The sequence below is a fragment of the Phalaenopsis equestris genome, unplaced genomic scaffold (assembly GCF_001263595.1).
Source record: "Phalaenopsis equestris unplaced genomic scaffold, ASM126359v1 Scaffold000206, whole genome shotgun sequence".
Taxonomy (NCBI): domain Eukaryota; kingdom Viridiplantae; phylum Streptophyta; class Magnoliopsida; order Asparagales; family Orchidaceae; genus Phalaenopsis; species Phalaenopsis equestris.
The window spans coordinates 372,845-389,663 of record NW_018164648.1 but is presented as its reverse complement, the minus strand read 5'-3'; the positions used below and the strand labels follow the sequence as shown (position 1 = coordinate 389,663).

Sequence of the window (16,819 nt, the reverse complement as noted above, 5' to 3'; positions counted from 1 at the left end):
CCGACCCCACGTAGTGGGATTAAGGTTTTATTGTTGTTGTTGTTGTATACTTTCATTTTATTTTCCAGTAATATTGAATGATAACTAATAATATTATAAGCAATTAAAAATAAATATAAAAAACTCAGCCTATAATTTATTGATTCCAGGTCTTCTATCTTCTATTGATTCCAAGTTATTGCATTTCACATAATAGGTAAAAAATATGCTGAATGTTTTGAAGAATAAAAGTCAGAAAAAAAAGGTTAACTGTATCATTAAGAATATATAATAAAATTAATGGGACTATGGAAACACGGGTAAGTGATGAACTTAAAAAGCAAAGGATCATGAGATGCTTACCTTACCACTAGCCATGAAATATATTTTATCACCTTTCTTTATAGTCCCATCAACAACCCGAAAATAGACGACGACACCTCTGTATGGATCATAGTAGCTACCAAAATAGAAAATACGGAACAGTTAAATGGTAAAAAGAGCAAGAAAGAAAAAAAACAACAGTATTATTATCAGTAAAAAAGCCAGCAGCATTCATCAATAAACAGAATAAAACAAATAAAACTCCATCTATGACCGAAAATGGCAAATGGTGCTGGTTTGGTTTATGTTTGTCAGAGTTCCTGCCAGTGTGCACAAGGATCCCTTTGAACATTATGAACATATGGGACTGAATCTCTACAACATTACCCAACTTTAATAGATCTTAATACCAAACCTTAATGCTGAATTAGCAGCTAGAAAGGGGACAACAAAAGAATTAAAATAGGGTTTTGATACTTTGTTTGTTTTCAAGAAAGCATGGCTTCTTCAAAAAAGTAAATCTTCATCTTTGGCTCGTAGCTAACGATGTTATACTTATTTTTAAAAGTTTCAATGCGATTTTAAATAATTTCCACCTTACCCAAAACTCAATTAACATTTAATTCAAAACATCCTTTAATAAAATAAATCTGGCAGCAATACAAACAATTATTCTGCATATTGAATCCTAGATGAGACAAATGAGCTCATAAAAATTAAATTAAAAAAAAAAACGTTAAGGTAGCAGAATAGAGATAGCAAACAAAAATCAAAATATATCTATATCCAAGCTGCCAGCTTTCTCTTCTTCCCAATCCTGTTTGTTTTATCGTTGACATCTTGCTCTGCAATGAATATATGGTACAGAAGAAAAACCAAGATTATGGAACTACAAAAAAAAAATCACAATTGGTTTGAGAAAGGAGAAGGAAAAACACCAAGTCATGCACATAAGAGGAAGATCTATTGGGATCTCATTTAATGGAGTACGCCTTGTTGATCAATCCAACAAACTATTTAATTTCAAACAAGCCAGCCCAAGACTTGGCTTTATTAGAAAATCTTGTGTGGTTGCGCTTTCTGTTATGGAAATGAAGTCGTCCCTTCAATCGCTGAGATGAACAAACTGCTCTGCAGGTGTGTTACCCAAAATAAAAATCAACACTGCACAAGGACTTTATATTGCACAGTTTTTGCATGAATCATATTTTTATGAAGAAATTTTTTAATAAAAACCATATAAAAAAGTTTACAAAATGAAGCCAACCAATAAACAAAGGTACTCCGTGAAGGGTAAAAAAAAAAAAAAAAAAAGTAGAAGACCAAGAAAAGAAAACTCTGCTCAACTTCTTTTGCTATAGTTTCCCAGCTAATACTTCCTTTTTTTCCCCCTCTACTTTTTTTCCTGTTCTCCAACTTCCTTTGCTCCTCCGCAGCAAGCATTCCACCGTAATCCCTAGGCCAGCCTCTTAATGGATGAAGGGTAAGCCTAAAACTAACACGTGCATTTTCTGTATTTCAATTGGAGTAAATTACTTTAAGGAGGTTTTAAATATCATTGCGGCTAGAAAGTAAGGGATCTGTGTACTGGCAGAAAATTTAGAAGGAATTAATATAACACATTAGAACACATTCTTAAAGCGTAGGTTAACATCATTTTATAACCAAATAAACCGTAGCATGTATTTTAGCATAGATAGCAAATATTTTATAGTTTGTCTGCATGGTAAAAACTTCAGCATCTAGTTATTGAATTTGTAAAGAATGATGATGAAGCGTAAACTGCATTACACAAGAATTATTACATGGTCGAGAATATGCTTTCATAAGCAAACATGCAAAAGTCATTTTATGAAAAGTAAAGAAGATAAAGCAAAATAAAAGTGTCAGGCAAACCCCCAGCCGTGATCATAGAATTGCCACCAAACAAAGGTTAATAAAAGAAGTATGTGTAACTCATGAAAAAACAGTCATGAAGATTATAATATGACTGATGTACCTATCAAATATTAGAGCTCTGAGGGGACTTGCTGCAGTGTCCTTTGGAGGAGGAATTCTTGTGACAATAGCGTGTAAAATTTCTGCTATACCAATTCCCTCCTGAACCAGACTTTGTATTATAAGCATGGAAGAATCAGATCCATATTCTTATATTAGACAAAGATAAAATAGCTTCTACCAAACCAGGAACACATCACAATAAAACTAACCTTAGCTGAACAATGTATCACATTACTGCAATTTAACCCAATAATCTGCAAAATCAAGGCCAACATGATCCGTAAAACAATAGGTAGGAAACAAAATTGCAATGCCTAGTTCAATACAATTATGTTGTGCTTGCATGATCTGTATGTGATGGGTAAAATTAACGGTATAAGCAATAAATTCAACCACTTTTACCTGGTGATTTGCAAGTATTTGGACATTTCAAACTGCCAGACATCCAAGAAATCAGTAATCTAGCAGCGTTGCCAAGGTTTAATTAAGATTTTAAGAATTAAGCTTGAAGCCAAGAGCATGCAGTATTCTCAATATCTCAAACAGATAAAGATAGGGGATAGACTAGGTATGGTGACTTGCAAAGTTAATTTTCACTCATCTCCGTTTCTCAGGTCAGGGAAACAGAGGTTTATCATAAACAATAGGAAGTACAATCAGGCTTTTTGAAGTATGGGACCAACCTATGCCACTTCGGTGCAACTTGGCATAATGAAGAGACTTAACCCTGTAAGCACGAAGGTACCATTTTGGTTAGCAAACCATGGGTCCTGAATCGCAAGGAAATCTTTGTGATATACTATAACTTTCACCTATTTACTATAGCATAGAAAGAATTTTAGTCATTGGAATGAAACAAAATCCAGAACAATTCACTTACCTGCACATAAGGGATTCAATGGCATGAGAGTTAAGCTCTAGGGGTCATAATATATGAAACGGGGCAGCTTATGCCTAAATCGCTAAACAATTTTGTTGCAAGCTCTAGGGTTCATGATTCCCACAGGAACTTCTTAGTCTACAATAACTTCTAACTATACAGGTCTGAGGAATGACTCCAATCCCAGACAATAGCTGCATTATTGACAGAAAGGAACTTCTTAAGGAGCACTGAGTAATCCTCTGCACTAACGATTGCCAACAGTTGTTCCCACTCTTTTACACAATCAACCCACATATCATGGTTGCACATACCTGGTTCTCAAGCATTTTCAGACAATCAGGACACAAGGATTGAGTTTGAATCTCATGCTAGATTCGCAGACATGGACATACCTTATCAGACAACAATTCTAAACTAGATATAACAATATCATTAAAGAAAAAAAAGATGCATCAAATAATGCAGGTAAAACTGAAAAAAATTAGTCGGTCAACTGAGACAATACACAATCAAGTAAAAAGAGTGGGTTCCATGCGAGAGAAATTGATCAGGAGGTAGAGAGGAAGCACCCGCAAGTGAGAGGGAAAACAGGTGTCACGACCTGGCTTGATAGTTTAGCATTAACTAAATCAGGAACTACGATCAAACGACATTAACATTTCATTTACACCACTGATTACATGTCTTCTAATATATAAAAGAGACACTAAGAAATCACAAAATACACCATAGAAATCAAAACATTCAAAAATAATAATATAATCTACAGGCAACCTCTCCTTCAACATATAGCAGTATCTCATTGACAAGAACAAAACAGTTAAAAAAAAAAACTACAGTCACATCACAACACAATACCTATCAGTTATGGTTCTCCTTTTGTAAACTAAATTTCTTTTGCTAGACATATAAATCTACAGTTTTTCTTAAAAGAAATAATTAATTTCAACAATAATTTTTTATAACTTTGTGAGCAATTACAATATTATTGTGTATTAAATTCATATGCAAATGTTTTACATGAATAGCCAAAAGAAATGTAGCTCATTTAATACCAAATCTAGTAGGAAAAGAAATGAATACTCAAAACAAAATTTATTAATGTAGAGAGAAGTTACAACACAGCACAACAGAAAATAACAGCACATAACATAAACGATACAGGCAAACACCTCTAAGGTGCATTCCAAGGGTGGTGAAGGTCGGCTAGGTGGTTCGGCATGGTTGGCAAGGGTGGTGGAAACAAGAGAGTGCAATTGGCAGCAGGGGAAGGTGCAGAATTGTGAATACAACAAGTATGGAGCGTCGTAGGTGACCGACAACAAGTAGATTGGTAGCTGAAACAAACTGGACAGCAAGGGCGGTGGGGTGAGGAGCAATCAATTGGGAGAGTTGGGAATGATGGAGGAGGTGTTGGTTGGGAGGGCAGAGTGTCGGACAGTAGAAAGGGCTGATGTAGGGGTGTCAACTAGCTACCGAGATGAACCTGAAAAGCTAGACAACAAGTTTCTGCAGCAGGAAAGGGATCTACAGTGCAAGGAGAAGTTATTTGTGGTGGTCGGCAAGTAAGAGAAGTGGAGGAGAAGAGTTAGAGAAGCTTAAAGGGAAGATACAATCACCACCTCCAAGTAGGATACAACCGTAGCACCACCACCTCCTCAGATACAATCCTATAAAAGGGAAAAAGACTCCACACAAAAAATCTAAAAGAACACGGCAAAGACCAAAAAACTCTAAGCATAACACCCCTATTTTTAATGAGGACTAGGACTTATTTTAGGAGATGTTTAACATAAAAAAGGAGAATAAAAATAATAAGAATTCAGATTAGGCAAGGATAAATAAACTAATAGAATTTCAGATTAAACAAGGATGAGAAAAATAAATCAGAATATAAAATCAGTAAGGACTTATAACTGAAAAGTACTAATAGAATTTCAGATTATGCAAGGACGAGTAAAAAAAATAAGAATTTAGAATTGGTAAGGACTTATAATAGGAAAGTGCTAGGAAGGAAAGAGTGGCTAAAGAGTGATGGGAAGACAAAAGAAAATGAGAGGTGTAGGGTCGGCAGCCCCACCCCTTGGGACTAGTCGATCCAGCAAAGCTGGACCAAACTCTCCGGTTCGGTCCTCCATGTCCCCTGCATCATCATTACATAATCAAGCTGTAAGCTTTCATTTTAAATTTAACCCTTTCTATTTCTATTTAAGTATTTAGGTTTTTTAACCTCTTTAAAATGTCATCAGGATTACTGTTATTCATGAAATTAACCCCACAATTGTACTCGTAGGTACTCTAAAAAATTTACACCCGAAGGTACACCTTTATCATTTCCATTTCCTTTATCATGTGTGGATACATTGCATCCTCTGTAAGTACCATATGAGAGTAATCATAATTGGCTTAAGCCTTTATATTTCATTTCTTTTCATTACTTCCATTTAAGATCATTGAAATCACTATTTTCCATTTTTTGTTTTTCACTACATTAATTTATTTAAGATCATTGAAATCACTATTTTCCATTTTTTATTTTTCACTACATTAATTTTAATAATTCTTTAATTCACAACATGTTTGTGATTATAAAATGAGATAAATGAAGAAATAATGAAGTTCTTTATTTAAGAAAATATTAAATTAATACCTACAAAAAAAAGAATTACTCACTTTGCTTGCTTGCTTATCCCATCGCCTCCCAATCTCCAGATCTTCTACGTTCAAATGTTAATTGCTGTTTTAAATAAATATTTCATTAAATATCAATTCTAATATAAATAAATTAAGCTTTAACTTTAATTAGAACATACATTATCTTTCAAAGTTATTCACTCGATCTCGAACTTGAATCTCCCTTTCTTTAAATTCTTCATGATCTCAAATGAACTTACTATTAAAATTTAATGAACAAACTTATATATATATATATATATATATATATTAGAAAGCCTAAGGGCTAATATATTTAAAAGAAAGAAGCATATAGATAGATTGTGGGAGAGGACCCAAGCATGGCGCCCTACCCACATGATAAACATCACATGCAAATGGTTCCAGAAAAAAAAAAAAAAATACATGAAAGCCCAAAAAAACCAAAAGTCCCAAAACACGTAGTATCAGATAGCTAGAGAGTGACCCAATTTTGTCCAATCTCTGCCTCTAGTTCTAGGAAATGAGCCAACTAACAAATTGGTAAGGTGAGTGTCATTGCTAATAGTAACCAATGTATCATCCAATAAATTCCTAAGCTCGAGTCAGCCTCCATTCTTCTTCTTCCTCCTGGAATAGACCTGTCATTCCTCATTCGAAGACTGGCTCACCTGATCAATGGATTGGTCTAAAGCGTGTCGGACATGTGTAGGTTGTTGAACATTAAAAGCAATTACTTGTTGTGTCAGCTGATTTTTTATTGGATCAAAGGAGCACTCTTGTGTGTCTTGGCATTTGAGTCTTCTTTAATAACAGTGAGTGATATATAGACACATTTGGATTTGTGCTTGTAGTATCGGAAGATGCTTCATGGGACTCCAAAGTACCATGCTCCAAACGAGCAGCTGGGATAGATTGCTCAAAAGCAGAAGCATCCAGGGGTAGAACATGTTGGGTATGGTGTTCTTCATCAGGAACTGCGGTGTTGGAAGGAGGGTCGGGCTGCACCTTCTCAGCAGATATGGTAGGTGACAACGCGTCAACACCTAATCCAGTATGAAAAAATTTTGAATAGGTTGTTGATCTTTAGTAGTATCCGGCCTTAGATGAGAATGCAATCGATAGCAGATAGTATAACTGTGGCAAAACATACTACAATGAGACAAATAAGAAGGGTGTGGTTCTATTTCAACTTTTTGTCAATACCCTTGTGAGTGGTTTCAATCCATATCTCATCCGGAGCTGATTGAGTGATCTCTCTCTCAACTAACACACAAGCCACAGAGGGTCTAGTGACAGCTAGCATACGACTATCAATCTTAAGAGGCTTACCGTAAGCAGTTGCTAAGGAGTAGGAATTTCCAAGTTGAACAGATATAATTTTAAATTTTAACCCCGAAAACTTTATCCAAACAGGAATGATAGGGGACTCCGCTTTTGGATCAAAATCGACAGTACACTTCAGAATTTTCATAAAACGGTTGTCGATAACTTTACGAGAAAAAATACGAGTGTACTCATCACCGTGAGATAACTGAATAAGTACATGTATGTCATCAAGTAAGTCAATATTTTAATTGTCTAATAGCTTCATAGCATCAAAATCTTTCCGAATGATCTCAAGTTCTGGGTGACCATAAAGGAACTTCCCCACTAGAGCAAAACGCCAAAAAGACGGAAGAGTGCTGGTTTCAACCTCAGTGAAAATAAGAGCAGACTTTCATTTTTTATATCAAGTTTTTAATGAAAGTGTGATCACCACCACCTTCAAGAGCCTCGTGGAGGGATTGTGGAACACTACAGGACTTACCGATACCAAAAATAGGCTCTGAACCTGAAAGAGGGGCACAAGCAGGAATAGGAAAGTCGCCGACAATGGCAGTTGCATAGGAACAGAGCGTCGAGGCCATCTCCACTGATAAGATGGGCACGGTCAGAAAAGAGCAGCTTGGTGAGCCGCAAGGAGCATGCGAACAGACTTCAGGCAGTCATGTCGTCTGGAGCGAGCGAGGAGACGACTGCAAAGGAGAAAAGTGTCGTCGACTACGCGAAGGAGATAGCATCGTCATCAATGGGAGTCAGACGTCGTCGGCTGGAGCGATCGTCGTCAACTACGGGAGACGATTGCTAGCGATCGACATCGACTGGAGAGGCGACAACGAGCGAGCTGCACGTACGTGAAAACGTCGTCGAGGGAGATGACGGAGAGAAAGGGAGAAGCCGAAAGATTCACCGTCGGGAACAGGCTGCTACCGACGCCATATATATATATATATATATTAAAAGGTGAAATCGATATTTGGTCCAATGGGCACCATATATTGATTCTCCTAAAGTGTTGAAAATCCTGGTGTGCTTGCTTCTGATTCGAAGAGCCCGCACCACGAGATTCGAACCTCCGATCCGACGGACTTACGCTAGAGGCCGCACCAATGAGCTAGATCATTCGCACGCCAGGGCCTGCACCACGGGACTCAAACCACCAACGCTATATATATAACATGGCGTCGGTGGTGGGCTGCTCTGCTAAGATTTCGCCATCAGGTGAAACCCTAGTTTGAAAACTTCGGCTTTCAATCGGTGCTCGACAACGACAAAGTTCTCGTACCCGACGGCGAAGGACTTTGCGCTCGTTAATCTCCTCTGTGATCTTTGTCTCCTCCTTCGCGCTCAATGACAAAGTGTTTCAGCGTCTTCAGCCTCTGCGGTTTCGTCGTCTCCTCCTTCCTGTCTTCTGCGCAGCTTTCCTCGTCGAGCTGTGGTTTTTGCTGCTTTCCTCGTCGAGCTGAAACAGTCGCGATTTCAACATCTGCGGTTCGTATCTTCTGTGCAGCTTCACCCCAACCTCTTCGGCTCGTCGTTTTTGCCCTCTACCCGACTTGGCAAGGCTTCTTATTCTGTGATGGAGCTTCCTTCTTCTTCGGTGGAACATGATAAAGCCTCCTTTGCCAACGTGGTGGGTAATCCTTAGGGGGAGACGGCAGTTGTTTTCCCCTAAAGTTATAAGGGGTATCGTGATGGTATAGGTGACTGTCCTTTATTAAGAATGCAAGCAGGAAAAGTGATAAGACATCACTTTTTTCTTTGAGTTAGAAATTTCAACCCTAACTGACAAATTCAAGTTTGCTCTTCTAGAAAAATTTCAGTGAGACACCCGGCAATAGAATTTACCCGGAAAAGCTTTGATGATCTGAAATTAGCAGGAAAGTGAAAGGTGTGGCTCATGGATGGGAGACATATATTAATTCAGTTAACCATGCCTAAATACTACACTCGGATTCTCCAAAAAAAAAAAATCTTAACATTGATGGTAAATCAATGAAGTTAATCAAGTGGTCTACGAATTTTGAACCAATCATGAACCTCCAACTGTAACGGTATGGTTTAGTTTATCTGGTCTCAAGCTTCACTTTTTTCATCATCAAGTTTTTTACTCTATTGGTGTCGTACTTGAGGACCCTATAAAGTTAGATCTACCCACTTTCAACCTTACCAGACCTTCTGTGACCAGAATACTTGTGAAAAGAGATATTACTTTACCTGATATTACTGAAGTCTAGTTGAGCACAACTCATAATGGATATTGGAAACCAATCGTCATGGAGCATAGACCTCCTTATTATTCTCATTGTAAGAAGTTTGGGCATACCCTTGATAAATGTCATTAACTTCATCCTAATTTGAAATCTAAAGATCAAGTGAATAAGGATGGATCTAAGGATATATCTGTTCCACCTTGAGAGAAAATTACCACAGGATAGGATTTGTTGTTTGATTCTATTGCCCCTATGGACCCTCCTCCTGAAAATATTGTTTCTGCGATCAATGAGAAGCTGGATGGCCCTGCTGAGCAACCTACACTTTCAAACCCGATTGAAAACAGTACTCAAGGACCCCTACCTACACGGACTGATAATCAGGAGAACCTTGCAGCTCCCCATCTTCAAGAAGTATCAAGGGCAGAGGCGGCAATTCTTACCTCACATATTTGAACCTCTTGTGGGCACAACTGTGGGCAATTTTTCTACTGCAGCACTACCACCTCATCCGAATGAGCAATCTTCGGATGAGGAATGGTAGGTCTACACTTCTAGGAGGAAGAAGAAGAAGAATGGAGATCTACTTAAGCTAAGGAATCTAATAGATGATACTTTGGTTACGTCGGGCAATGGCAAGCATCTCACCAATTTGTTAATTGATTCCCTTCTGAGAACCAGAGGCAGAGGCAGAACTAAATAGGGTCGACCCGATTAATCTTATCTTCTTTTGGGTTTTTAATTTTATTTTCTTTTTTTGTGTGTGTTGTACCGTGTGGGTTGCGTGCCTATTTGGGCCCACTCATATAACTTATTTGTACCATTTTCTCTTTAATATAATTACACTTGTGCTTTTTTAAATATAGTTAAAAAAAAGCCAAAGGGAAAATATATTAAAAAAGAAAAGGTACAGATAGGTTGTATGAGATAACCTAAAAAAAGACCCAACTCACACAATACAACACACACAAAAACCCAAAGTAAAAAATACATAAAGATAAAAAATCAAAAAGTCACCAACAGGCGCAAACGTGCTAGGGACGTCCCACTTTAGTTCTTCCTCTGCCTCTAGTTTTCGGAAGGGAGTCAGCTAACAAATTGGTAAGGTGCGTACCATTACCCGAAGTAACCAAAGTATCATCCATCAGATTTCTGAGCTCAAGTATATCTTCATTCTTTTTCTTCCTCCTGGATGTGTAGACCTGATATTCCTCATTCAAGGATTAACTCATATAATCAATGGATTGGTCCAAAAGGGGTCGGACAGGTGTAGAACGTTGCGCATCATGATCCCCCTGAGTCTGAGTAGCATTGACATATTTCTAGATCTGATGAGGCGGTAGTGAAGCAGCAGAAGTATTTTCAAACGTAATATCAGTGATAGGTTCTAGGGCAGGCAGAGTATGAAGAATCTCTCTCGCCTCCACGATAGGAAATTCCAAAGACGGGTGAGCTACAGCAATGTGTGGAGACTGAATGGTTGATATATTGCTTGCGAGAATAGTGACTTCTTCAGGTGTATCCTTTTGTGATCGATAATGTCAATAACGTTGAGCTGATCAGGAGTTGGAACCACTGCCTCTAGAGGAGCACTTTGCTTTTTTGATCTGAGGTGAGGATGTAGATTATGGCATTGAGAACTGGAGTGGTCGAACATACGACAGTTCAAACAATACGAAGGCAAAAGATCAATCTCTATTTTCTGTCAATATCCATGATATTGTGTGCCCAACCAAATTTCTTCAGAAGATGAAAAATTAATGTCTCTTTCAACAAGTACTCTGGCTTCAGATAGACGAGAAAGATTAAAAGTATGAATGTCCGTCTTGAGTAGCTTACCATAAGCTAAGGCAATAAAATACAATACTTTTTTAGAAAAATAATGAAATTTCAGACTAAGAAGGTGAATCCAAACCGGAATTATTGGCGGTTTCGTCTGTGGATTAAAACCCGCAAACCATTTCAGAATCTTCATTGTTCTGTTATCAATCAAGATTATATTTCTAGCAAATAAGCGAGTGCAATCTTCTTCATTATTAATTTGAATAATAATGTGTCTCTTATCTAATAGTCCAATTTTTCACTCCCCAACAAAGTGCATAAGTTCAAATTTCTTGCGAATAAGATCCATAGGATGATCATATAGAAATTTCCCAATCAAATTCAGACGACAGGTGGAAGCAAGTTGAATACCTTCAACTTTTGTAAAAAAAATGACACTTCCCATTCTTCCTACTTGATTTTTTGATGCTCTTCGCCCACAAAACAAAGGAGGGAAAGAACGCGATTTAGGTGTAATATATATAATTCACTCATTAAAATATAATTAGACTCTAAATGCCGAAAATTCCTCTAGTTGTCTGCTAACTCTCAAACAAGAGCTCCATCCAACATGAATTAGTCCCCTTCTTTTTCGCTGCAACTCTGTCTCTTCTTCTACTATTAAAACCCAATTCGGTGCTTGAAATTAAATAAAAAACGTACAGCGATCGGATGGTGTGAGTTTAATTTTTTTTATATTAATCTTTAATTAAAAAGATGAAGAGTCACTAATCAAATTAACTTGAGCATTAAAATTTAATTTTACCTCTTTACTTGTCGTTCGTATCTTCTATAAATGTTTTCTCTTCTATCGCACATCTTTGATCGCTTAATTAACCTGAAAAATTAGTTTCAAATATAATAAACTAAATAAGTCAGCGAATATTCATACTCATAAATTACATCAATACAAGGACAAAGAAAAATAAGCTTCTTTATACAGCAACAACAAAAACAAAAACTTTTATGCCACTAAGTGGGGTCGGCTACATGAATCCTTTTTCTTAATTGTGTCCTATTTAGTGTCATATTTTCATTAATTATAATAATTTAAGATCATTTTAAATATAATATGCCCAAGTCTTCCCAGGTCTACCTTCAAATCGAAACTAAAGCATCTACTCTTCAAATCGGATCATCAGATGTTCGTCGTTTAATGTGACCAAATCATCTAAGATGACTCTCTCTAATTTTGTTTATCATTGAAGCTACACCAACCCTATCACAAATACATTCATTTTGCATTTTGTCTCTAAGTGTAAAGTCACCCATCCAACTAATCATTTTCATCTCGGCAACATTTAACTTAGTTAAGCTTTTTTATAAATCAACATAAATATTTATTAATACAATTCAAAGAATCTATATCAATATCATTTCATATATATACAACCGTCACAGAAGCACCGTCTAAAAATATATCACTTAAAGTACTTCAATATCAATATTTTTTTCTATTTACGAGCATGGGTTCATTAGTGTTCCACAACTAGTACTATCAAGGGGTGACTCCATCATAGCCAAACATGCATATGTAAGCATACTGTAAATCATTTCATTTACTTCTAAATATCATCTAATAATTTTCTTTTATAACATGCATATATAGTAAATAAGGATAATTATGCAAATCATTAACATTCATTTATAAATGATCAAATTGAGTAATAAGGTTGAATAATCATATTTTAGTTGCACTAAAAAATTATCTTAACTAATGGCATTCTAATGTGAGTGATTTAGAAGAAATACAACATCATTACCATAATTTAAAAATAAAAGTGCTCACCTCGATGCTGGGGGTTTTGCATTGACATCGCCTCCTACTCACACGACGCAACTCGACTTTTCTTTCCGCCGCTCCTCTTCTTCCTCTACACGTGAGCAGTTAAGGTTCGAGTCTTCTTCGATCGAACCCGCACGTGTCTCCGACTCTCTTAGTAAGTTATTGACTCGTATTATTTTACAAAGCAACTTGTCTCCTACATTTCTGACACCTCGCTTTCCATCTTCTTCACTTCTTTGTTTTCTTTTCCGTCTGTTTGACTCTTCTTCTCTGTTCCTTCGTTTTCCCCATTCCCCCCCACCCGCGTACAGAACCGTTACATGTACTTCTTCGCACATAATACTCGCAACCCCTTTCGAGCACTTGGCATGCTTCTCCTTCTCTCGACAAAGCCGCACACCGTCTTTTCTTCTTCCTTCGAGTTCTTCCTTCGAGCGTGGCTCGACTTCGACCTACACAGCAAGTCGATCTCCTCCCCCTTTCTCCTTTAGACAAGGGTTCGGCACGATACACTTTCCTCGACTCAACAATGGCGTCGAATGCAAAGCTCTTCCGCAAAGTTGTAGTTCTTCCTCTTTTGACGGCTAGGGTTTCTTCTTCTACGCAAGAGTCAAAGCATCCAACACATGCAAGTGGGGATTTCTTCCCTCTCTATCTTCTTCTGCTTCTTCCTTCTCTTGATCACTCTGCTCTCCAAGTCGCTCGTTCATTCTTTGTAGGCTACGAACGAAAGGATTGTAGAAGCCCCTTCTCAACTTCACTTAAACAAATTGTCTAGACATTTAATTTGATTCGACACATCTACAAGTTTTTATTTATTTATATCATTCTTACATTTTTTATTAAAATTTCAGTTATAACATTGGCCTCAATTCGATTCAACACAAATGGAGATGAGTGGGTTGGGCAAGGCCACGACATAAGAAGCGAGATCAGGCCTAAACACAGAAATATAAACTAAGGTAGGGGTGTGAGCTAAGCCGACTCGTGAGTCAGCTTAGACTTGGCTCGATAAGTGGCTTATGAGCTAAGCTTGATGAGTTAACAAGCAAAGCTCAAGCCAGTCCAGACTCGACTTGTTAGCTAGTGAGTCGGCTTAGTTAAAATATTTTAAATATAAAATATACTTGAAATATATTAAATTTCAAGAATTTATCTTTAAAATATTAAGGATACTTAAAAAAAGATATTTATGTTTTATATTAAGTGATTTCTTATTAATTTTCTCATAATTACTCATTATATTCCTCATTTTATTAGAGCACTAGTTTAAATTAATATTATTTTCTCTCTTTCATAATAAACAAGCAAGCTAATGAGCCGGCTCGAACTCGTAAACTTAAGCTCAATCTCAAACTCAATTAATTAAATAAGCTCAAGCTCAAGCTCGAGTCGAGGCTGGCTCAAGCTCAACTCGACTCATTTAAAGCCCATTACAAAGTTAAGGTTATGTGAAATTTTAAATGGTTTTATTATTAAAAAAATGATTAAATTTTAGAGCTTTTGAAATACATAAAATCTATATTTCACAAAAAAAAAATTCAATGCAATTTCTTTTTAATGAAATATAAAAATTTGAATATTATTCAAATAGTATTAAAAATCAAAGATAATTTGATAAATTTCTTGAATAGTTTTATTCTCTTCCTATTTATGTTTATTTCGAAATTATTTCTTTTTCATGTTTAGAATAGATATAATTGGTAAGATTATAAATTAGGCGGGACTAATTTTCCTATATATATATATATAACCATATAGTTGAAGATTTGTAAAAAAAAATTGGAAATTCCATTCCAAGTTATTCTTCATGAGATTATGGCATCTTCATTGTCTGACTTTGGCTTCAAACAGGTAGCTCGTTTGTGTTGATTGATGTTGTCGAATGTTAGATTGGATTGCTCTATAGTCTCATTAGCAAGATAATATCGCTCTCTTGTGTTGTCCGCTCTTCTCGATCGCATGATTGTTTCAACCACTCATCTAGATTGCTCGTCTAGTACCTCCATCTAAATTCTGCAACAGCTCTCATCCGTCGGCCCTCCTATCCCTCCTCCGTCAATCTTCTCTTGTTTTTCATGTGTCAGCTCAGCCCTCATCTTTTGGCCCTCCCAGGCTCCTCTTTCCTCCTGTCACCAATATCGGGGCCTCTCCCTTCAACCGCCAGCTTACAGACCCTCCGCAGAATTCCTCACGCATTTATACGTCACTCAAAATTTTCACTGCTCTAGTCACTTGCTTTCCTGTCGGCAATCCAAATGCTCCTTCCCAAGTAAGTAGAGCGGCTGCAGGTAGTAATCAATAGACGTTCCTCACCTCCTGCAGCAAGCAACAACCAACAAAAATGTTGGATTCCTCCTTCTGGTGGCAAGAAGCATCAAGTAATCTTGCAATTAGAAGCAGCTAGCAAGCAACAGCCAAGAATTATTTCCAACCGTAAACGTGCATAGGTTTTATGACCAAGTTCGGAATAAAGACATCACGCTCTACTTCAGAGGTTAGTTCTGAATCAAAGATTAGGAATTATGTCTAAACAACCCCAAAACTTTCCTCCTTTATCACAAACCATGTTAGGTAAGGTTCATATACTAGAATTTGGAGTCTCTTGGAATTGAAGAGGTGTATCTCTTGGAAAAAAGAGGTGTGTCTCTTGGAGATAAATGTGTTGGGGATAGCGAGGGCGTGTTAGTAATTTTAACTGTAATTTTTATCTATATATATGATGTATAACCCTATGGGTATATACTGGACTCCTCTGAAATAGTAAATTCGCCGCTCTGCTCCCGAGGACGTAAGCATCTTTGACGAACCGCGTTTAATCTCTGTGTTCTTCTAGTTTCGTGTTGATTCTTGTTTCTCATGCCCTAAATTTCTCAAAATTGGCATTAGAGCCGGGTTGTAGGGTAGGGAAGAAAAAAAGACCGGCGCAGGGAAGAGGAAGATTTCGCAGAGGAGTTCAAAGGCTAGGGTTTGGATGGTTTGGAGGAAATTCGGCAAGGTTGGCGGCAGTTCTGATTTCGGCCCAGAGGAAGACGAAGCAGGCTTCAACGGTTCGGCATCGCGAAGGGCTTCGGTACTTGGGTTAGCAGGTGATCGGACGGGCTTCGACAATAGACTTGGGTTAGCAGGTGATCGGACGGGCTTCGACAACAGCTTACAGCTTCTTCCGCGACATGCAGAGGCGAGGGTTCACCCGTGTGCCTCGCTAAAATTGGCGTGATGGTTCTGCGAGTAGAAAATCTTCGCGCGACAGAGTTCGGCCCAGGTGAGGAATCGCGACGCAGAGGAGGTTTGCGCGAGCAAGCGAGGGTTCTGAGCATTCGCCAACAGAGACGAGTTTGGCAGTTCGGCGAACTGCAGGATTTCGCGAAGGGCGAACGACAGGTGAAGTTCGCAAAGGAGGTTCACGTCCAAGCGAATCGGTTTGCGAGCAGGGCGCAGCCTTCTTCCAGGTTCGACAACGAAGGTAGTGGAATAGCAACCAGTGCGAGTTAGGCGACGCAGAGGAGCTCGCGAATCGTCACAGCAGTTCGCGAGTCGCTTACGCGAATGAGTTCCCGCGGCTAGAGGAGTTTGTGAATCGTCGCAACTGCTAGTGAGAAGGATTTCCCGAGGGAGTTCGGCGAATTTGACAGTTTGCTGCATCCAGACGAAGGAGTTCGTAAACCTCCGAATTCGTCAAACTCCCACTGGAAATCGTTCTCGCAAGCAGTTGCGACGATTCGCAAACTCCTCTAGCCGCGGGAACTCCTTCCCGCACGCGACTCGCGAACTGCTGTGACGATTCACGAACTCCTTTGCGTCGTCGAACTTGCACTGGTCGCGATTCCACTACTT

At 38.0% G+C, this 16,819-nt stretch overlaps 1 protein-coding gene across 2 annotated transcripts in view; it reads right to left on the bottom strand.

The window, feature by feature from the left end:
- The window catches only part of LOC110023036 (translation factor GUF1 homolog, chloroplastic), a 147,862-nt gene that overhangs the window by 74,091 nt on the left and 56,952 nt on the right, over positions 1-16,819 (bottom strand). For both annotated transcript variants that reach the window (XM_020722246.1, XM_020722247.1), the window contains exons 7-9: positions 2,514-2,558; positions 2,303-2,403; positions 343-439 (exon numbers count right to left, since the gene is read on the bottom strand). In XM_020722246.1, the coding sequence (XP_020577905.1) occupies positions 343-439; positions 2,303-2,403; positions 2,514-2,558 (243 nt within the window). The remainder of the gene's footprint in view (positions 1-342; positions 440-2,302; positions 2,404-2,513; positions 2,559-16,819) is intronic.